The following is a 23,641-nucleotide window of genomic DNA, read 5'->3' as shown; positions in this document are numbered from 1 at the left end:
ATATATAATGCAGTCTATAAATCTGTAACAGAAACCTAGGCTATAATTTATATAGAGAGCTACCTTTAATTTTGATGGCATTTTGCCAGTGCAGTCATGGCAGATTTGATGTGGGTCAGGACTGCCATCAACTCCACTAATTTATAAATTTCTGCTCTATAAGCATTTGTTAAGTATTTAATAATGCTTTGGTATTTTCCTTGTAGGAACTAAGGGAAGACAAATTCTAGGAAACAGCTTAAAGCTGACCTTGGTGGTTTTATGGGGTAAACATAGATTTCTTTCTAACTTCTTTGTTATTATGTTACTTTTGTTATTATAATACATAATACTATCATTATTATTGATTAGGCCAAAATTTGGAAAAAGCCTTATTTTTTAAATGTGAACTATATTCCGTACCTACACTATGGGCTTCAAAATCTATAGTTCTGAAGCATATATAAATGGAATTCTGTTACTGTTGTTGTTTTAGCCCTTCAGTAAGCTATTTAGGAATCCTTCATGAGCATGGTATCTTTAAACATCTAGAATCAAACCTAAAAGGCTGGGAAAACTGAGGGAAAAGTAAAAAAAAAAAAAAAGTAAATAACCTATGTTCATGTGTAAGCAATATTCTGGTTTAAGTGTCAAAGTAACAAAAAATCCCCTCTCAACACAAGTGGGTAGCTTGAAATGGCACAGAGATCTCCAGTACTTTCTTTTCTAAATGAGGAAATGGTATTGATTGAATACTAGAAATTTCAAGCTTCTTTGTCTCTATTCAAGTTAGCCATTAGCTCCTAATTCAGTGAGGAAACCTCATTGACTCACTGTTTTTGTGGGATACTATTTTTAAATGATGTCTAAATATTCATTTCTTTGCAGTTTTCTCTAGAGAGCCTATCATTCCAGTGGAATAATACCAATTGAAAGTTTTGGTGAACTGTGTGATTTGGTAAACAAGTGTGATAGGTGTATCACTTGGGAAGAAAAGTTTGAAATCTCTTAACCAGTGAGCTTATTTTCTCAGTACTCTATCCAAAGTAGAAATTCCCTAAGAAAAGCTGATCTTTCTTCTAGCCACTATTGTGTTTTTCCTTACACAGATCTTGTAGTGAGTTAATTTGAGTGTATAATTGTATCTGCCATGTATCATTAGGCCAGAGATAAAATAAGCATTTTTTTATCAGTGACTGACTTGCTGCTTGTAGAGGAAGAATAGTACTCATTTCTTTATTAATTAAAAAAAAAAAAAAAAGGGTAGGTCCCTGGTCATATAGGAAAGAAAAGATAGTGGACTTTGTTTAATATTTTTCAAAATCCATGGCCAAATCTTTGTCCCATTTAAATTTATTAGCTAATATGGATCATTTATACATGCCCCCAAATTCCTGCAGTACCTGCAGTAAAACTATGACTTGATAGCACATGTGAGCATAAATAGGTTGTCATCATTCATGTCTCCAACTCACTGGTGCCTTCCTTTTTATTTCTAAAGCTGGTCAGTTACCCTTCAGTCTAAAGCTACCCAGTCATGACTTCGTTTGTGTTTTACTTTGTTTTGTTGTGATGTGCTTTTTATATGCAACTCAGAAAGGCTGTCTAGTACACAATATATATTATATATAATATTTAAAAATTTAACATAGTATAGTACAAAACATGAGGACAGTCACATATTGTTAATATTGCTGCTTTCAGTCCAGCCTGGAGGTGTTGTATAAAGGTGATTTCATAGTTTTGGCCGAAGTGAATCTCTAGTATTTTTTATGCCATTGCATATTCATCTACTGCTCTGTTAAACATTAGTAGTGAATATTGTAGATATTAGTGAATGTGTCTGTCTTGTCTTCTGCTTATTTTATCTGATCATATCATGATCATTGTTCTGTGTTTGAACTTGGAATCCACTTCTATAATAGCCTATGATGAGAGCTGTTGGTAATGATCACTGCTAGGACTTTGTAGAATGAGGCTGAAGAAGAGGAGCACCTTCATTTGAAGTTGTAGAAATTGTCACCATATTTCTGAATGTTCAAAGATGTTCTTTGTTAAAAGATTAGTAAGTATGGAATGCTATATGTTTGAACCAAATTTCTTTAGCTGTGCTCTTGAAAATTAAGAAAAGGGAAAACAAAGAAATTCTATTTTGTTAAACCTAGAGGGGACTAAAGGTTAGTTGAGAAAATGTCTAGTTAATTCACTAACTTTTTGTTTCTGTTTTGTTTTTAAACCCTCAGATGGTGAGGTCTACAGCTTTGGGACTCTCCCCTGGAGAAATGAGCCAGCAGAGACTTGTCCAAGCAACCCCATTCTGGAGAGTGCCCTGGTTGGGCAGTATGTTGTTACCGTGGCAACAGGGAGTTTCCACACTGGAGCAGTCACAGACAGTGGTGTGGTGTACATGTGGGGGGAGAACTCTTCTGGCCAGTGTGCGGTAGCTAACCAGCCGTATGTTCCAGAGCCAAACCCTGTCAGCATTTCTGATTCTGAGACCAGTCCTTTGTTAGCGGTCAGGATCTTGCAGTTGGCATGTGGTGAGGAGCACACTCTGGCATTGTCCCTAAGCAGAGAGATCTGGGCATGGGGTACCGGTTGTCAGTTGGGTCTCATCACCACCACCTTCCCAGTGACAAAGCCACAAAAGGTGGAACACCTTGCTGGGCGAGTAGTGCTCCAAGTTGCTTGCGGTGCCTTCCACAGCTTAGCACTGGTCCAGTGCCTCCCTTCCCAGGATCTGAAGCCAGTGCCAGAAAGATGCAACCAGTGCAGCCAGCTCTTGATTACGATGACTGACAAGGAAGACCACGTGATTATATCAGACAGCCACTGTTGTCCATTAGGTGTCACACTGTCAGAATCCCAGGCAGAAATCCAGGCCAGCACCACCCTCAGCCCCTCCTCTGAAACCCTTGACAGCCAGGGAGAAGTGTTTGAGAACACTCTCGTGCAGAATGAGCCACCTGCTGCTACTGAACTGAATGTTGGAAATGTCCAGACCGCAAGTGTTCAGACCACTTCCTCCCCACAAGATATCATGGGAACAACTGAAGTTTCTTCTGCAAGAAGTATACCATCATACCCTGACACTCAGGCAGTAAATGAATATGTGCAGAAACTGTCGGATCATTCAGTAAGAGAAAACTCCGAGAACGGTGAAAAGCCAGTGCCATCTCAGGTACCTGCTAAATTTTGTAAAGGTGTTTCTGGAGTTGAACCATCTGAGTTTTTCTTGAGAAACTTTAAATACCTAAGGGTTGGTACCATGTTTATTTTTTTTATTTTGACTATAATTCTATCTCGTCATGCAAGCCTAGATAAGAAAAACCCTGGATTGTTTCAAAATTACTCTTTTTGTTCAAATTCTGGCCCTTTATGATGTTGCAAGATGTTACTCTGGTCTTGTTTTATAAGTAGCAAAATCCCATTTTTCTTGTCCAAGTACTTTTCCCACCTGGCTAAGGTGGGCTCCCAAAAAAGTTTGATCTAACATGACTGTATATTCACAAAGAATTCTCTGATCTGTACTTGTAGTACTCTTCAGGTTCTAGAGAAAAATCCTTTCCTTCTTTATCAGGGAAGCTTGTTATGTGGTAGATCCCTCAATTGAGGGCAGACTTAAAATTGACTGGCATTACGTATTTGAATTCTTTTCAGTTATATCAGTGTTCCTTACTGGGCATCATTGGACAGAGGCTTTAATTTTTTTTTTTCAACTTGTTTAAACTATTTTTAGGTGGAAAACGTGTGATAAGTGGAGAGAAGCTTTTTACTAGGGGCATATAGTAAACTGTGTCTCCCTACTTCAAACAAATTGTTCTAAAGGATACTTGGTTTTTAACTCTTAGTAGAAGGCTTTTGCTTTTCTAAAATAAATCTAAATAGAAACATCTAATCATAGGGACTTCCCTGGCGATTTAGTGATTAAGACTCAAATAAAAGAGCTACCTTGTGGCATTGTTTTCAGGTTTTTGAAACCACCTTACCTCTTAGATTCTTCCTTACTGTTGTTTACTGGCTCAGGATAGAAATGTGGCTTAGGGGTATTTTCAGAAATAGTCTTTATTTCACAGTCTACTCCCTGAACCTTGTAGATATTTTTTTTTTTTTTTTTTTAGTTAAGAAGCTGTTTGGAGAAAGAAAGAGAAATCTAAACAAAGTGAAAGTAATAATTTAACAGGACTTGTGCATGCTAATAAAAAAGTTAGATTTTGACTTATCAAAAGTCATTCATCTGATTTGTTAAAGTTGAAGTTAAAAGTTTATTTTGTACTGTTTATTTGATTAATAGATTGTCATCATTGAAATTGCACTTTTCTTTGGACCCAATCATTTGGTTAAACATTTAAAGCTTTGGTTACCTATGCTAGTTTTGGTAGTGTGTGTTTAACTAAGTGTAACTCGCCCATCTTTGTAAATAGTGTCTCAGTCATACAGCTGACCCTTAGGAATTTATGTAGCCTAGGATAAGTCTTCTGGCCAGATGTAACTGAAAGAATATCACATATTTATGAAATAAGCCAAAGTATTTGGTAATGAAGCATATATCTCATTATTGAATTTTACTGACTGGGACTACTAAAATTGTGTTTTTTGTCGGAATTTCTGGGCACGTGTTTTTGTTTTATTTACTTATTTTATGAATTGTTAAATGTAATTAAGTAGAGGGGCAAATTAAGACAATAGTTTAAAGTTTATATAAGGTAGAGTTTTTTTTTTTAAATTTTCCTGAGCCTGATGCTAAGAACTCCCGAAGTCAGTCACCCCTAAATACTATTTTAGCTTCTGTTATATGCATGGATGTTAATACCACTTCAGTCTGTCCGACTCTTTGCGACCCTATGGACTATGGCCTGCCAGGCTCCTCTGTCCATAGGATTCTCCAGGCAAGAAGTACTGGAGTGGGTTGCTGTGCCCTCCTCCAGGGAATCTTCCCGACCTAGGAATTGAACCTGCGTTTCTTAAGTCTCCTGCATTGGCATTGGCAGGCGGGTTTTTACCAGCTAGCATTCGGAGAAGGCAATGGCAACCCACTCCAGTACTCTTGCCTGCAAAACCCCATGAACGGAGGAGCCTGGTGGGCTGCAGTCCATGGGGTCGCTAAGAGTCGGACACGACTGAGCGACTTCACTTTCACCACCTATGAGTGTTTGTAAATAGAGAGTGGAAGTAGCAACACGAGTTTTTCTGAACACGTTATCATGGGAACTGTGTTACCAAGGAAGTGACACACTTTGTATGTAACTTTTTTAATATTTATTTTGTTGGATATTTTAATTAAAGACTCACATAGAAGTGGCTCTTCTGAATTTAGTATTTAATTCACCAAAATGTGTTGAGTGCCTACTACATGTCAGACACTGTGCAGGGAACAGGAATTATTTCCTGTAAGAAAATCAGAAGCCAGTGTTAAAAAAATATTGGGGGTTTGGTTTGCAATTCAGGACAAATGAAGAAATATTACACACACACACACACACACACACACACACACACGTGTGCATACCCACACCTCTGGGATATTTGGGTAGCATAGGAAACAAAATTTTCACTGTGACCTGTGTTCATAAACTAAAAGCTTTTTGTGTGGGTTAGTAGGCTTATCTTTTTCAGTAAGCAGTGGTGCTTGACAGCTCAGAGTAGATTTTAACTGATCTTTCACTAAGATACCAGAAGACTTTAGTTAGCTTTCTAATACAGCTGTGAATAACACTAAGCAGATTGGATCCAAGTGTTTAATGATTAACCTACCACATTACTCAATGGTAATGAGAGCAAAGGTAATCTTTCAGTTTACCTTGTGCCTGGGTCATGGAAAATAAGTCCTGATTAGATAGTAGGAGGACATAAACTTCAAAACATAATTTGGGGGCTGATAATTTAGAGATATAACTTATTTCTCTGCCTGTGTATGCCATATATACATTTCTGTCTATAAAATATTTTAGGAAAAGCCTAAAATAGAATTTTCTTAAAATAGAATTTTTTCTCATAAATTCTTAGTAGAAATCTGTAGTTTTTCCTAGTAGTGCTCAATAATAGTAAAGCTTACACTTTTTCACCTTCTATCCAGGGCTATTAACCCATGTTAAAGGCTTTGTTTTTCATACCTTCCCTCCCCTCTCCCCTCTACTGTGTTTTATTTTATAAAGCAGCTGGGACTGATTTTTAAATACCATGATAAAATCCCACTCAAACAAAAGGAAGTACTTTTTATAAGGAACTGTATTTCAAGTACTCTCTTCCATATCAATGTGTTAAATACATGATCAAGAAGGGATACGTTTAGGTTGGAGATGAAGACCTCCTGTTTTAGAGTCTTATATTTGCGAGTAGTGATAGATGTTACATTTTCTTTTTATTGATTACTTGTTGTATAAGGGATTATATTTTTATATGCTGTTTTATGTGCGTATATTTTAGCCTCTTGTAGAAGAAGCAATTCCTCATCTTCACAGCCCACCAACCACAAGCGCTTCAGCCCTCAACAGCCTTGTGGTCTCCTGTGCATCTGCTGTCGGTGTGAGAGTGGCTGCTACCTATGAAGCTGGGGCCTTGTCTCTTAAGAAAGTTATGAACTTTTATAATGCAGCCCCTTGTGAGTCTGGAGCTCTGGCAGGCAGCAGTTCCATAGGCCCAGAAGGTCTGAAAGATAGCAGAGAAGAACAGGTTAAACAGGAGTCAATGCAAGGAAAGAAGAGTTCAAGTCTTGTGGATATCAGAGAAGAAGAGTCTGAGGGAGGCAGCCGAAGACTCTCTCTCCCTGGCTTGTTGTCACAAGGTAGGGAGCTAGCTTTTGTGAGCTGACTTCTGGTGAATCCAAGATGCTCCTGACACCACATATCATGTTATAATAAATTTGCTTTCTTAATTACTAAAGCTAACATACTCAAATATCAAAATTTATTTCATTAATTTTTTTAAGTTACATATTACTGTGCTTTAGAAATAACTTTAGACCCTCACTTTTTCATGATACATGCTTCTGCTTATGAACCTTCGTAAGCTAGTGGCACACTCAGCAGAAAAGATTGTAATCTTAGCCAGTGATGATCACTTTCTTTGTGACCCACAACTTAGTGATCAAGTGACCGAGTCTGTACTTAGTGACACTTGATGATTTTCTTCAAAACAGTCTGTCACCAGACTGGTGTACAAGATTTGCACAATGTTACAATAACCTTTGGTATAATTTAGAACACTGTAAAAGATGTCGGCATTCTTTTTTAAAAGATGAAGTTCTCTATAAAATAAAGTTAGCAGGCAAAATACAAAAGCTTTTTAGTATTCTGATTCACAACCATTTTCTCCCTTAAAAACTTTAACACTTTATGTCTAAAGTAAATCTTTTGTTACAATATTTATAGCATGCTTGAACTTAAGACCTTCATTTGGAAAAGCTTTAATTTTAATTTTGCTTTGACATGGAAGAACTATTTCTTAACCTTAGTGTAGTACTTTGTTAAGCTTGTTCTTCAGAATACCAGTTACATAGGATGTCATATAGCTATTCTGTATAAAAAATGTACAGAAAAGAATTTTGTGGCCAAATGCTTGGAAGTGGGGTAGGACTAAACAGATTTAAACACGGCTTTTAATTGTAGGACTTGTCTGTACCTTTAGCATGCTGATGTGTGTGTGACTCTCCACAGGGGTGGGAAGGAAGAATGTAGTAGGCAGTATTTACCAAACTCACTTAATCCCCAGTTTTGCAGACCTATAGAATATGCTTCACAAATACCATGTTAGTATATTTTGAAAAGTCAACAGTTTATTAAAACGGTACCTTTCTTTTCATTTGTCTGTTCCCTCATGATATTTCTGGTTTGTTTTCAGTCTCGCCCAGGCTCCTGAGGAAAGCTGCACGGGTTAAAACTCGAACAGTGGTTCTGACCCCTACATACAGTGGAGAAGCAGATGCACTCCTGCCTTCTCTGAGAACAGAGGTGTGGACCTGGGGGAAAGGAAAAGAAGGACAGCTGGGGCATGGTGATGTTCTGCCCAGGTGAGTGCTGCCAGTGTTTACTGTTAGGAATTAGTTTAAACAAATAACTTCTATCCCTTAAAGGTCTCCAAATCTCCACTTCCTCCTGGAGGAAATCTGGTCCCTTCTAGCTCTAGATTGTAATACACCATTAACTCTGATAAGAAACCAAAACAAACACCACCTGCTCCCACCAGTCATTCTTAGTCTTGAATTTGTTCCTAACAATAAAGGACTTAAGTATCCATGGTATATTTTTCCATCTCTTCTTTGATGTTCATTCATGTTAGAATGCAGAAAGGGGTGTTTGGGATAAGATTTATATGTCACTGGAACATGTGAATGGTTTACATTTTTAACTTATAAAAAAGAGCCAACAGTTTTCTTAACCTGAACGAGGTCTATCGCTGCTGCCAAAATAACTATAACCACTGTATTAAACCATGTCCATTCATGTATATCATGGAAAAACTGTTTTAAGAGAAATTCTTTTGATATTAGCAATAAATATTTGTAAAAGTGTGTAAATAGAATGATTATCTAAACCAGTTAATATAAAAGTCTCTTTTCTTCTTAGCAAAGTGAAAGCACCTAATTCATTAAAAAGTATACTCTCTGCCATATGAATTATTTAGTTGTTTTACGATTCTTAATAGATTTCGAATTATAGTGGTGAATTAGTGATTAACAGACAAATATTAAATTAAAAGCATTTTAAATTACTTACGCTTAGGAGTAGATTGAATATAAATCCAGTATTTTTATTTTAATTTTTGGGGGAAATAATTTACTTGAAAACATTTATAATTTGAGAAAGTCCATGGTTCTTCCTAAGAATAGTTCTGACTCTGAGTTTGTGTGTATGTGTGTGTGTTTTTCTTTAAGGCTTCAACCATTGTGTGTAAAATGTCTGGATGGTAAAGAAGTAATCCATCTCGAGGCAGGTGGTTACCATTCTCTTGCACTTACTGCAAAATCCCAGGTAGGAGGCAAACTGTTAAAAGCTGATCTTGATTTCATGAAAGACCAACACGATGAGATTAGACTGTCATTTATTGAGACTCTTACCTGCTGTATGTCAGGCAACTACCCTATATCTCATTTGATCTTTTCAGTGTTTTACATTGCACTGTATTATTTCCATTTTATAGGTGAGGAATGGGAGGTTTAGAGAAATTGTGTAACTTGGCTAAAGTCACATGTGTGGCTGTAGAGTTTGGATTCAACACTGGTCTGCTTGACAAAGAAGCTTTTTATAATGTGCTCTTATGGAAAAATGGAACTCAGAGTTTTCTAAGATATTGGTAAACTTTTATTTCTTGATGAAGAAAACACTTATGTAAGACATTAAGAAAACAGAAGGTATTTCTCTCTTAAAATTGTGAGACCTGAAAGTGACCTCCAGAATCATTTAAAACCATGCCCACGTACACAAATCCTTTTGAGGAAGGTAGATTTTCAAATATACTCTTAAATATATTAATATAATGATTCTTCACCAGTCCCTTTATCTTGCTATAAAAAGTCAGTAAAAGATTCTAAACACTTTAAATATTTTAAATGACATAATAGTCTCACCAAAAAGCTGTTATAGCTCATATAAATAAATATAAATATTAGCAAAGAAAAGGATAATTTGTTATTAATGTGATGAATCATCAAAAAGGCTTAAAAATAAGAAAATAGGAAGATGGTAAGTTACAAAATAAACAAAAATTGCTAGCTTTCTTATATACTTAAAGTAAAGCAGAAAGCATGCTTAAGGAAAAAAAAGAAGCTGTTCACAATTACAACACAAGTGTTAAGGAAATAGGAACATTGTTAATAGGAAAAGTGTAGAGTTCCATATTTTTCATGCATTAGAGAGGGAAATGGCAACCCACTCCAGTGTTGTTGCCTGGAGAATCCCTGGGATGGGGGAGCCTGGTGGGCTGCCGTCTCTGAGGTCGCACAGAGTCGGACATGACTGAAGCGATTTAGCAGCAGCAGCAGCAGCAGCAGAGCCCATATGACGCAAATTCAAGACCTCTTCTAAGTTATAAAAGAAAATAGGAGTAAAGAGGGAAAAGTTTTATTTTTAGATGAGAAGACTGAACATTGCAAAAATGCCATTTCTCCTAGATTAAATTAGTAGAGTGTAAATTCAGTACAATCCCCAGAATATTCCAATATAATATTTACAACTTAATAAAATGATTCCCAAAATTATTCTAGGAGAATAAGCAAAGGAGGTGAGCCACAAAAATTCTGAAAAAGAAAGCATTAGCCTTATAAAACATATTATAAGACTACAAACAGATTATTATAACAGAAATACACTATAGACTAGAAATAGCCACAGGTATATATGAGAATTTAGTCTGTGATAAAAAGTAGGCATTTCAGCATTCTGAATCAGCCATAGGTGTACATGTGTTTGGCCACAATCAACACAATTCTGTAAAGCAATTATCCTTCAATTAAAAAAGAAATTTAAAAAAAATTTAAAGAGTAGGCATTTCAGATGAGGTGGAGAAACAAGACAGTGTTCAGTCAATACTGTTGGAACCACTGGCTTCTTATTTGCAGAAGAAAATTAAGATAACTTTACATATTCTAATTCTGGATGGAGTAAAGATCTAGATGTTAAAAAATAAAACTTTACATGTGTAAGAACAGATTTAGGTGATTTATTTTTTCAGTAATCTTAGGAGTAGAATAAGATAAGACATCAAAACCAGAAATTAGAAAGTAAAGATAGATGTTTGTCTGCATAATTCAACAGTCCCACACAGCAAAAACCTAAACACAGACCAAAAACCCCCACAAATTTAAGATACATAATATATGGGGAAAAACATTATAACATATATGACCTGATCCATAAAGAAAAATTGTTTAAGAGCTTTTATATTCCATTCACCAAAGAAAAAATAGAAGTTGACCAACAAAAGATGGTCAACTACTCAGCAAATTTAAATTAAAACAAAATTTTCTTACCTATCATATTAGCAGGGATTGCATTTAATGCTAAGTGTTGGTGAGGATGTGGGGAAAAGGTATACACATTGCTGGTGGGAATGTAAATTGGAGTTTGCTGGAAGACAGTTTGTTGGTATATAGCAGAAATCAGAATGTGTATGTTCATTGACCCAAAGTTCTTTGCTTAAAAATTTGTCCTAAGGAAATAGATACATTATATATATGAAGAATTGTAATTAATTTTTATATTGAGTAATTGAAAATAAATTAATAAATGTACTTATTTGATTAGGTAATTGATTAAACTACACCCACAGTGGAGTCTCATGTAGTTATAAATGATATTGTAGCTCTATACTTATTGACCTAGAAAGATGTCAGTGCACAGAGCATTACATAAAAACATCAGGTCACAAAGCAGCATTTATAGTAGAGGCCCACTTTACACTTTGTATATTCATTATATCTAGTAGATAATAAAATTTCTGGAATTATATATGTGTATGTTCCTAAACGTAGGAGTTGTCTCTGAGTGGGTGATTCATCAGTGGTTTTCACTTTCTTTTTGTTTCTTTGTATTGTCACAGTCATTTACAGTGGTCATGAATTCCTTTTATAATCAGAATAAACAAAATAATTTTCGTTAAGCATAGTTACTGTAATCTGGTTGGGTTTTTTTGGCTATAGTAGAGCATAGGTGCTTTGTGCTTCTCCTGCAGAGATTTTTCATATATGAAAAGCTTTCTAGTCATTCCATAGGACTCCTGTCCACAGAATAAAGAATCGTGATTCCTTTTTCTTCATAGTACTTAGCTTTATTTTTTAAAATCACTTTCTGTATAAGAGGCAGTATAGGATAGTTCCTGGGATTAAATCCTGGAAAATTTGTGACCTCTCTGGGTCAATTCCCTTATAAGTTTTAAAAAAAATAAGGATTATGTGATAGTAAAACATTAATTAATACACAGAAAGTATATTAAGAACAGGGCCTGGCAGGTAATAAACTCCTGAGAAATGTTAGTTAAAATGAAGTTTCTAAAGAGTTGAAAGGCTAAGATAAGTAATTTGTGTGTAACTGTTGGTATATATGTGTTATTATAAAAGTTCAGAATTGGCATGCAAAACTCAGTGTCACATCTCTTACCTACTTCCCTGTGGTTTTCTACTAGGTTTACTCGTGGGGGAGCAACACCTTTGGTCAGCTTGGGCATTCTGATTTTCCAACAACAGTTCCCCGTCTTGCAAAGGTACTTTTGTAATCTTGATGACTTTTATAGCAACTTATTCCAGAATTCTAAGTTATAACACTTCATATTTCTCCAATTCTTGTTTTATAAAATTAGGAGAATTGTATACTTGTAGCCTGTTTGTTATCATATACATTAAAATTTTTAAAAAACTGAAGCTGCTTGTTTTCAGGCAAAGTGTTCCCTTTTTTGATGTGTTAGTTTGTATTAATATTTCTTTTTTTCCTAGCTTCACTAAGTATTCATAGTTCTGTGTTGTTTTTTTTTTTTTCAAGTAAAAACAAACAAGTTATTTTAAAGCAAATGTTTCTTGGACTGTAAGGTTGACTTCTAAGCTTTATACCACCAAATAATGCCTACTCTTCGACTTCTCACTTAAGTTTGACTTCCTTTTAAGTGTAACTTTTACCTAACATTATTTGATGGTTTGTTTTGTTTTTATGTACACAGTAGTAAAACCTTTTTGTAACCCTTTTTGTTTTCTATAGGGAAGCTAAAAGTATAGATAATTTCTTCACTGCTGTATGAATTGGCTTTAGTTTATGTAATGGGTGCAGTTTTAGAGGACCGTTTCTCATCCTTTTTTTCTGTCATAACATTCTGAAGAAATACAGAATTCATCAGTAGTATTGACTCCTCATATGAAATCTGTTTATTTGGGGAACGGATGTGTTGTGGGCAGAGAGTAGGCATGATGACAGCCCAATAGCCTAAAAGAATGGGATATGGGGCTCATGTTTTCATAGTTTGAATCCTCTCCATCCTGATGCATGCTGTCTGCCCTGAGAGTATTAGAGACTAGGAAAGGATGTTTGCTTCAGTTTCGGGAACCTGATTCAAAATATAAGCTACAGTTAATATATATTCCAGTGATTCATGTATTCAGTGTACACTGTGCATCCACCACTACATAAGACCTTTACCTGCTGCCTTTCTTTCCAGTGAACGAATTTTACTGGGAAGGAAAGTCTTAAATGAAACATTACAGAATAGTTGTTATTTCTAGCTCCAATCTTAAATATTTTTAGCATAAAATGTTTTAGTGGTCAGCTGTTCAGTTTTGAATAATGTGTCCTGAGGAGTTGGACGTGACTTGGCAACTGAACAGCAAATTCAATTTCTGATATTTTATTACAAATAAAAATATGGTAAATCATTGTTTCTTGTTTTCTGTTCATTTGAATAAATTAGAACATGCTTATATTCCTATTAAGAAAAGTTTTATAATCGAGCATGGATATGCGGCAAATACAATTTTTATTTAGCATTTTAGAGTCGGATAAGAGAGAATAGAGTTTGTTATAAGGTTTTAGTTTCATTACTGTTTTACCTATACCTCTGAAAATGCAACATCATTATTTTGGTCTTTATTTGGGGGAAGGTTTTATTTGGTTTTTTATTTGAGAAAATTATTTTGAAGTCATTTAAATTAATGTGTGAGTTAAAATCAAGGCAGAGTGAGACCTGAATTAGTTTTGATTAGAAACTAGGAAGACAACTCTTTCCTCCTGCAAAAATTTTAGTTCATTCTTTGCAAAACCAGCAGGAAGTCAATTTTATAGATAACCTGAATTTGAGAAGATAATGTTATGCCTGAAGAGGATAACTGTAAAGTAGTGGAGATGCGCATGATAGTCAGTTACACACTTATCACCTGCTCACCCAGGATGTGAACCAGATCTGGACATGGAATCTCAAGATTAGAAATTTTTTGCTTTATTGTTACACGAGTCATGGCTGAAGCTGGGTCTGCAGGATGGGGAAGTAGTTTTCATAGCAGAACACTTCCTTCAAAGGAAACCTTGTGCTGAATCCCCTACATAAAACAGTAGGACTGTCTTAGTTGAAGGATGGAGGTGGGTGGGGATAGAACCTGGCACCTGCCTTTCCATGGTGGCCCCTGAATCACTACCTGGAATCCTGGAAACCTAAAGCCATTTGTTTAAGGAAGTGGTTCTCAAACTTTTGCATATATCAGAAACACCTGGAGAGCTTGTCAAAGCCAACTGCTCAGTCCCTCCCCTCAATGGCTCTGTGGCCTGAGTTTGCATTTCTCACGTGTTCCTAGATGATTGCTGTTGCTGCTGCAAAAGCTTCTTGTTGAGCACCATTGGTCTAGGGGATCCCTGTAGATGGGCTTCTAGGGGTTTCTGCCTGTTGCAACATCCTGGGACACAGTGAAGTCATGTGAGAATTGGTGAGTTCCAAGTCAGAAAGCACTTTTAGCACCCATGGGTTTAGTTGGCCAGAATGGAATTTAGCCTAGTTAGGTTTTCTTTTTACATTGATTTTTGTGTACATAGCAGAATATGAATGGACAAAGGTGTGTCCTAGCTGTCAGAAGAGGGCTCTAGAAGTTTTTGGGTCTTTGATTATAGTACAAGCTAAGTCCTATGATAGCTCCCCAAAATAACAATTAAAATATCAAATGTATGGTTTTTTTCATTTTGAATTCCATTTTTCAGTTTTGTATAGAACAATCTAGTTCTACATTTACTGGCTGAACAGGGTTCCTTTTCACTCCTGCATCTGTTCTGCAGTTGATTAGGTATGTTTCTAGGCGAGTTTTGCCCTCTGAAATGTGACTTTTATTCCACTTGTTCAGGTAACCTAACATTCTAGTTATCATGGACTTGGAGTTGCATCTGATTCCTTCATCTCAAACAGACATGTCTTCCTGTCATTGCAGGTGAACAGTGAAAATGGAGTCTGGAGTGTGGCTGCAGGCCAGGATTATTCCCTGTTTTTAGTGGATACTGAAGACTTCCAGCCTGGGTTATGTTACAGTGGCCGGCAGGACCCGACAGAAGGTGACAACCTTCCAGAGAATCACAGTGGTACTAAGATGCCAGTCCTCCTCTCCTGTAGTAAGGTGATCCTAAGGCCCACATCCCGTAACACATGAGAAGTCTTTTGTTTCTGTTGCTGTTTGTATGTATGCCTATTGTTAAGGTCCCTGACTAATATATTTAAAATTGCAAACCACTTCCCATCCCCCTTCACTCCTCATCTCCTTTTCCTGCTTTATTTTTCTCCACAGTGCATATCATCATCTCACCCTCTATAGAGTTTAGTTATTTTGTTTATTGTCTGTCCTCTTTAACTGTAAAATTCATTAGAGTAGGGATTTTAGGCTCTCTCATTTATAGCTGTATCCTCTTTAATAAATACCTCTCATAAATATTTGTTGAAGTAAATGCTTTTATAAATAATTGTTGACATAACACCCTCACATAGGAATATTAAAAATATTTATTTCACAGCAAAGTTTTCTGACTGTGTTTATGGAGTCCTCAGAAATGAATCAGAATAGAAATTGAATAATGAATTTTTAACTGTTGGTAGAAAGTGAAAATTACAGGGGCCTGAGGTGGGCTCGTGGCAGACCTGACAGGCCGCAAAAGTGCTGTTTTCCATTGCTTCCCCTCTTCTCCTAGCTCTTCTGTTTACTACTGGTAACTTATTTTCCCTTTGTTGATCTGAATTTATTTGCTTTCCTACTGCTTATCTCTTTCTTAAACTTAATACCATTGTTCTGTTTCTCGTTTTCTTTTTCCTCACAACATTGCAAGGAAATTCACCTTCAAAGCTTGTGCATTCTGGGTTTTTTATTCTTACTGAATAACATATCCTATGGACTGTTTTTTTTTTTTTTTTAATCCTTTGTTTTTCTGGCTAAATATGTAATTGTGGCTATATATAAGGGCAAGCTCTTTCTTGCTAAAGGTAACACGGGCCAAGATTTGACTCTTGACCTGTATATAGCCTGTTGTTCCAGACATACTAATTGACTCTTTGTAGTTCTTGGCCCTGACTCCACATTCCTCATTAAAGATTCCACAGTCCAGGTAAAGGATGAAATGGGCTGATGAAAGCGATGAGGCTCAATCTGTGTCTTTTGTTACCATGAGCTCTTAATAGTGTATTGAGCCTGCAGCTTGGTTGTCTAGTTTAATAGGGATATGTGACAAAGACATCAAATGTTTTTGTTCAGTGCTATCATGAATAAATGACAAAGTCCACTTCTAAAGAAAATCTTTTTCTGTTGTGCTTTTTTTTTTGCTTGTTGCATATCTATTTTTATTTTTTAATATAAATTTATTTAATTGGAGGCTAATTACTTTACAATATTGTATTGGTTTTGCCATATATCTGTTGTACTTTTAAAATATAGCTCCTAGATCCTTGATATTTTGACAAACAGCATAGAGATGGTCTCTGCTCTCATCTGTTACATGCAAAAAGAAGTCCTGAGACATGTATTTGTATCATTTGGATCTTTGTATATTTAGAGTATTTATGGTTCTAACTGTGTGTAAAGTGAAATAAAAGGTATTGTGGCAATAAATAATACTATAGATGTTTATAGTTATATATAGATTGTGTTATATGTATATAACAACAGTATACTGGTAAACCAGCCCTAAAAAGTAAACTCAAAACCTCTGATTTGTAATGTTTTCCAGGTTTTTTTTTTTTTTAATAAATTTCGCTATTGCCGCTTTCAAACTATGAATAATTTAATAATCAACTTGCTGCAGAATTCCTGCGTAGTTAGCTGTTGGCTCTCACCAGCTGTTATGAACTAACTTCAGTGCCCAAATTACTGCTAGTAAATTAGATTTTATCTTTAATCTCTTTCTTCTCCTGTTTTAGCTTGGGTATATAAGCAGAGTGACAGCAGGAAAAGACAGTTATCTAGCCTTGGTGGACAAAAACATTATGGGATATATTGCCAGTCTCCATGAGTTGGCTACTACTGAAAGACGCTTCTATTCAAAACTAAGTGATATCAAGTCCCAGATTCTCAGGCCTCTTCTCGGTTTAGGTAAGTACCAGCCAGTCAATTATCAGGAGTCTTGTTTTACCTCTTCTTCCTATATCACACATGAAGAAAACTTTTTGTTTGAGTTGTACTCTGCTCCTTTCTTTCTAGTCTCTTCTTTTGTGCGCAGGTGCTCAACAGCTTACAAGCCATTTCCTCTTTGCTGGTAGCCCAGCTTCCCTATCCTGGCACCCCCAGAGCTCCTGTTACTATGGAAGTAGAAACATGGAGCTTTCATAAGATCCATAGCAGAGAAGCAGAGCAACTGTGGAAAAGTTGATCCTAGGAGTCAGACTTCTTAAACACCACTTCTAGCCACACTAGTTATAAGATACCTTAAAAGTGTAAGGTGAAAGTGTTAGTCACTCAGTCATGTCCGACTCCTTGAGAACCCCATGGACCCGCCGGGCTCCTCTGTCCATGGAATTCTCCAGGCAAGAATACTGGAATGGGTTGCCATTCACTTCTCCAGGGGATCTTCTGGGCCCAGAGGTCAAACCTGGGTCTCCTGCATTGCAGGCAGATTGTTTACCATCTAGGCCACCAGGCAAGCCCCAAGATAGCTTATATAACTACTCCAAATTTTTATTTTCTTTGTTCTGCTTCTTAGAATTTTATCAAGTAGAACTTCATTTGGATTTACAAGTAGTATCTCAAAATGTGAATAACTGTAAGAATGTTAAGGATCTTACCCCCCACTTTAGCAGACATTGATTAAATCTTATCCCTTAGCTGTAACCAGTGACAATGGAGATTGAAGGTAAGGAGATAATATGGAGAAAATAGATTACAGTGGTTCTTGATGGGGTGCTACTGTCCAGAAATACAATACTGGGATCTCCAGGAGGTTATAAAGGAATGCAGAATGGAGATGGGTGGGTGGGCTTTTAAAGATTAACTTTCCCTAGTCAAAAGCTTTTGTGGGTTTGACCCTAGTCTCAGAAAACAGAAAGGACCTTTTTTCTCTTTCATTCACCTGAACTCGACCCCTTGTGAGGCCACAGAATTCAGACCAGTACTCTAGTACTCAAATTGTGCCCTGTTCATGCATCATTTTTCCACATTAGGGTGACATTGGCTTGTGTAGGTCAGTCCATTGTTTTTAATGGGAAAACATCTTTTTTTCAAACAACTAGCTTACAGTCTTTCTGAATTCAGTCCCTGTATAAACTGGAGACAGCATTTGTTTTTGTTTTTAACATGTTTTGCTTTTTTAAATGTTGTAGAGTTCCTGTTCTATAAATTCTCCTCCAGTGGGTGGGCCCAGCTCCCTAGTACTTTGGCAAGAGATAGGAAGCAGTCCAAGCTGGAAGCTTCCTGGATTGCTGTGAAAAGAAAGTGAAACCTACCCTTTTCCTGTTCTGATTCCTGATTTCTATATTGGTTTCATGTGGTCTGCTCATCAGCCTCACTTCTTAGAGAGAAGTCTTGCAAATTCGGTATTTTGGACTGGGAAAAAGTAGTAACCTCCTGATGTCCTTTATAAAGTAACCGAGGCAGTCTAAGTCAATCTTAGACTTAGTCTTAATCCCGATCAAAGGCAGTCTTTTTGGAATCTTTTTCTTTGCATGGAAGGGCAGGGCTTATCCAGGGGGCAAGCAGAGCTAAAGTCAGTGCAAAAGTGGGAAATGTTGACAAAGGTATAGCTATAGAAGTGAGTTTAATTCCTGGCTGTAACTAACCAGTTGTGTAAAGGTAGGTATTTCGCTTCCTTTCCCTTGGCCTTAGATGACTTCAAGATGAGAAGAGAGTTGAATTTGCACAGTGGTTATCAAATAATGGCTGGTCTTCAGAATTACCTGGAAAGTGCTTTAAAAACAATATCCATTCTGGTGTCTAAACTCTGGTCTGCTGAGTCAGAATCTGTAGGGGTCTCATGAATGTGTTTTTAACAAGTTCTTGAAATGACTGGACACTGATCTCTGCATTTTAAGCACTGTGATTATTTGGGTTCCATAAATTATTTGGGTTCCATAGTTGAGAGTCCATTTCAACAAATTAAGAATTTTTAGTAAAGGAAAATTCATAATCTTGATCATAAGAAAGTATTTATATAATGAGTCTTTAGGTTATGTTATCATCATCATCATCGTTTTGTTCCAGAAAATCTGGGCACTGCAAATACAGTCCAGCTGTTGCAGGAGGTGGCAAGCCGATTCAGCAAGCTGTGTTACCTAATTGGTCAGCATGGAACCTCACTGAGCAGCTTCCTTCAGGGGATAAAGGAAGCTAGGAGTTTGGTCATCCTGAAGCATGCAAGTCTCTTCTTGGATAGTTATACAGAGCAAGTATCCAGTACCGTGTCATGTTCAGTCTCTGCAGGGTTATTCTGCCAAGGAGAACAGCTCCTTAATCAGAAGAGACTAGATTAGGGAGAGTTCTATAAGGTAATAGAAATTGCAAAGCAGTGCTTTAATCTTAAGACAACTATATAGCTCCACGTCGCTAAAAGTTTAGTTTGCTCTAAGAGGGGAAAATTTTAAAAAGAAATAACGCATTCTCAAATTTCCTTCTGCATTCTAGCAGAATGATAGTATTCTAAATTTAGAAAATGTACTATAATAAAGATGGCTCTTTAGAGAACAATTTTGTACTTAAATTGTACTAAAATTTGAAGAAGTAAGTAAACAGATTAAGATCAACTAATGATTGTAAATATGGAGCTCTTCCAATGCCTGCTTTTCACTGTTGTGTAAAGGAGGGTTTAAAAGTAAAGATCTATTGTAATAAAACCTAGGATAGTGATACAAGGTTCTTCTCATGTTTTTCAAGTAAAATATCCCAACTGTATTTGAAATATCCAGTATTTCTCACTTTTTCTTTTGCATTTTGCATTTTCTTTTTCATTTTGGCATTGTGATGTGAGGCATAATTTAAGTGTTACTTTAATGTGTATTAGGTTATGCTGTTGATCTGAAGTATTGATTTTAAAGTCACTCATAATCCTACTATCAGAAACAGCCATTGTTAATAATCTTAGTGTATTTCCTTACAGACTTAGGCATAAATGTGCAGATGGATTATGTGATTTTAGTTCTAAGCAAAACTGAATATATTTGAAGCTGTTGACTGTTGTCTGGGAGGAAATACCCTCACTAGAGTCTTTAACTCATCTTTCAGACATAAAAAGTATCATAATTTGATATGAATTTACTTTTTTAAACTAGATTTTTGTATGTGTGAAGGTTTCAGCTTTTACTAGTATTAATTTTTCTGTTTTCACTTGCATAGATCTTATAGGTATTTCTCTTTTTCTGCTGTAATACTTCAGGACTTATGCTTGGAAATGCTTTTATTTTGATTTCTTGGGTTTTTAAAATGTATTCATATAGACTGGGCAGGTAAAAAACTTGATTTGTGTATGAATTTTAAAAACTATTTATAATTGTGGTAAAATACACATAACATAAAATTTCTATTGTAACTATTTTTAAGTGTTCAATACTTTAGGATGTTTTTAGTAGGAATTTGCCTTCTTTGTCAAAGTCAGTTGATTTTATTTGCCAGCCCAGGAGTGTGGAAGAAATGTATGTGGTGCGAAGCAGTATGCCACGACTTCCTCTTTAACTGTAGATCAGTACTTTACCAACACTTTCTAACGCTTCTTCGCTTAAGCTCTTTTAAACATATATTCTTACCTTTCCTATTGTTTATTTCTGAAGACTTAATTGGAAAACTTAAAGTGAAGATTAGAGAATTTTTTTTTTAAATCCAACAACTTAAATCGTATTTTCTCACATTTGTTAAATTACCAAATAACATACCTAATAAAGATACTTCGAGTATCTGCTGCATAGCTTAAAGTGTTTTTAAAAAATTCCTATTAACATCTTTCCTAAAATGGCCTTTTACTCCTGATTGTTGTGATGATCATATAATATGCCCTATGTAGTTCATGATTATTAACGTCACAAAGTTCTGAAGTGAAACTCACTCATGAGATACCAAGAAGTGTTTATTCCAGATGCTTGTTCAAAACTCTGAAGAGCAAATTTACTTTTACACTAATATCTGTGTATTTTCTTTTTTGCTCAAGGTATTGCACATCTATTACAAATTTCCTGGTTATGGGAGGATTCCAGCTTCTTGCTAAACCTGCCATGTAAGCAAATACATAGTTTCCAGTTATTCTGACAACCAAAGAACATGTTTTATAGCAGTCTGTGTTTTTGAGTGCCTAAGAAGAGCTAGTATTTCAGAGTCGAGTTCACAATAACATAAGTGAAAGCCTCTTGCTAGAGCATGGATGGATAGAAAGCAATTAACGAACTCTGGGTGACTCTGAGCCGTGGCAGCAGATGTTAAATTTGGATTTGGGCAGCCTTTCCAAAGTGGTGGTTCATGAATCCCATGGTTTTACATAGTTAAAGGCAGTAATAACTTCTTTTTAAACTTCTGTTTAGAAGATCAGAATTTTAAGATATTCATTAAAAAAGAACCATTTGAGAATCCCTAGAACATACTAGTGGGCCCACAGGCCGGTAGTGACCCTGCCCACGTTTTCCTCACTCAGCTGGCTTATCACTTAGACATTCACCTCAGACTAGCCTGGTAGTTTGATCTTCATAAAGTTTTTTTTTAAAATATTGTACTATACATACTAATATACATACTATACATACTATTTATCATTTTAACCATTCCTAAGGGTACAGTTTCTGTGGCATCAGGTACATTCACATGTTGTATAAGCCGCTTTCTACACCCCAAACTTTTTATCATCCCCAACAAAAATTCTGTACCCATTAAAAATGACTCCCCCTCCTCCACTAGCCCCTGGTAACCTCTATTCTATTTCCTGTCTCTCTGAATTTCCCTGCTCTGGATACCTCACATAAGTGGAATCATACAGTAATTGTCTTTCTGTGTCTGGCTTATCTCCCTAAGCATGATTTTTCAAAGTCCATCCATGTGATACCATATATCAAAATTTCATCTCATTGTATCTGAATAATATTCCATTTTAGGAATATACCACATTTTGATTGTCCATTCATCTGTTGACAGACACTTGGGTTGTTTCTACCTTTAATATATTTATTTTTTGGGTAACAAGTGCAAACCTAGCCATATAAAGAAAGAGCAGTATTGCCACTATTGGATTAAAAACTCCCAAGAGAAAATATGCTAAACAGAGTAGTTGAGGTTTTCTGAGAGCATACTAGGGCTCCTTTTGGGAAAATTTATAGGCAAGTACTTCAGTGAGTTCAGAAAAATAATAGGGTTCACAAGAGTTGGAATGTTCCTGGACTAGTACTGGGCATCCAGGAGAAACGTGGGCAGAGGGATTGTGTGTTCACCATGTACCATCTCCATCTCTCAGGAGCTGGTCAAAGCAGAATACTTATGTAGGGTTAAGTGAATTTCCCCAGCAGAACATGGAGGAGTAAGTAGGACCATCCAACAAGCCAAATATAAACAAAAATCTGGGCCATGTTCCCTGCAGCACACTCCAAGATCTGTTAATTACATTATATAGCAGTCCACTTTCTGCCATTGAACTTAGGGGTTCCTGGAAATTATTACATATTTCTCCATCTTTCCAAGATAATATTTTATAATTTCTGAGTTAAACATCTCTTTATTCCATAGTTCTCTAAGGGATTATAAAATTACTTATTTTTGTTTTATAGCCTTGTGTGACATTGTTTTGTTTTTGAAGCCTTGTAGCTAAAAGTTATAGTGTCGTGCTTACAAAGCAGTGAGGGCAGTACTTGGCACATAATTATTGTTCATTAAGTGGCTGCTGCTGCTGCTAAGTCACTTCAGTTGTATCTGACTCTGTGCGACCCCATAGACGGCAGCCCACCAGGCTCCCCCGTCCCTGGAATTCTCCAGGCAAGAACACTGGAGTGGGTTGCCATTTCCTTCTCCAATGCATGAAAGTGAACAGATAATGATTATTATTCTGTTCCACTGACTCGTGGACTATACAGTCCATGCAGTTCTCCAGGCCAGAATACTGGAGTGGGTGAAAGTGAAGTCACTCAGTCGTGTCCGACTCTTTGTGACCCCATGGACTGTAGCCTACCGGGCTCCTCTGTCCATGAGATTTTCCAGGCAAGGGTACTGGAGTGGGTTGACATTTCCTTCTCCAGGGGATCTTCCCAACCCAGGGATTGAACCCAGCCTCCCGCATTGTAGGCAGACGCTTTACCGTCTGAGCTGCCTTTCCCTTCTCCAGGGGATCTTCCCAACCCAGGAATCGAACCCAGGTCTCCTGCATTGCAGGCAGATTCTTTACCAGCTGAGCCAAAAGGAAGCCCTCTTACTTCTTTACAGATCTTTGTGTTTTAGTGTGGTGTGGATAATATCAATGGGTTACTGATCAGCCTTAAAATTTTACTGCAAATTTTAATCATGTATGTGTGTGCTCAGTTGCTCAGTCATTTCCAACTCTTTGTGGCCCCATGGGCTATAACCCGCCAGGCTCCTCTGTCCATGGAATTTTCCAGGCAAGAATACTAGAGCGGGTTGCCATTTCCTATTCCAGGGGATCTTCCCGATCCAGAGATCAAACCCATGTCTTTTTAGTCTACTGTATTGGCAAGAGGGTTTTTTATCCCTAATGCTGCCTGGGAAGCCTGAACTTATATATATATATATACATACATACAGTTGAATATGGGCTTACCTTGTGGT

At 36.6% G+C, this 23,641-nt stretch overlaps 1 protein-coding gene across 20 annotated transcripts in view; it reads left to right on the top strand.

The window, feature by feature from the left end:
- Positions 1 to 23,641, top strand: part of ALS2 (alsin Rho guanine nucleotide exchange factor ALS2) — a 59,910-nt gene that overhangs the window by 13,508 nt on the left and 22,761 nt on the right. For 18 of the 20 annotated variants that reach the window (XM_060410257.1, XM_060410250.1, XM_012142668.4 and 15 more), the window contains 9 exons: positions 2,223 to 3,160; positions 6,406 to 6,763; positions 7,819 to 7,987; positions 8,852 to 8,948; positions 12,097 to 12,174; positions 14,864 to 15,046; positions 16,831 to 17,002; positions 19,103 to 19,283; positions 21,036 to 21,101. In XM_060410257.1, coding sequence (XP_060266240.1) covers positions 2,223 to 3,160; positions 6,406 to 6,763; positions 7,819 to 7,987; positions 8,852 to 8,948; positions 12,097 to 12,174; positions 14,864 to 15,046; positions 16,831 to 17,002; positions 19,103 to 19,283; positions 21,036 to 21,101 — 2,242 coding nt within the window. Of the gene's footprint in view, positions 1 to 2,222; positions 3,161 to 6,405; positions 6,764 to 7,818; positions 7,988 to 8,851; positions 8,949 to 12,096; positions 12,175 to 14,863; positions 15,047 to 16,830; positions 17,003 to 19,102; positions 19,387 to 21,035; positions 21,102 to 23,641 lie in introns of those variants that run through there. The other 2 variants (XR_006058811.2, XM_027965095.2) reach the window with 2 other exon arrangements.

The sequence above is a fragment of the Ovis aries genome, chromosome 2 (assembly GCF_016772045.2).
Source record: "Ovis aries strain OAR_USU_Benz2616 breed Rambouillet chromosome 2, ARS-UI_Ramb_v3.0, whole genome shotgun sequence".
Classification (NCBI taxonomy): Eukaryota; Metazoa; Chordata; class Mammalia; order Artiodactyla; family Bovidae; genus Ovis; species Ovis aries.
The sequence above is the reverse complement of the archived record's forward strand: the minus strand, read 5'-3'. Positions and strand labels throughout refer to the sequence as shown.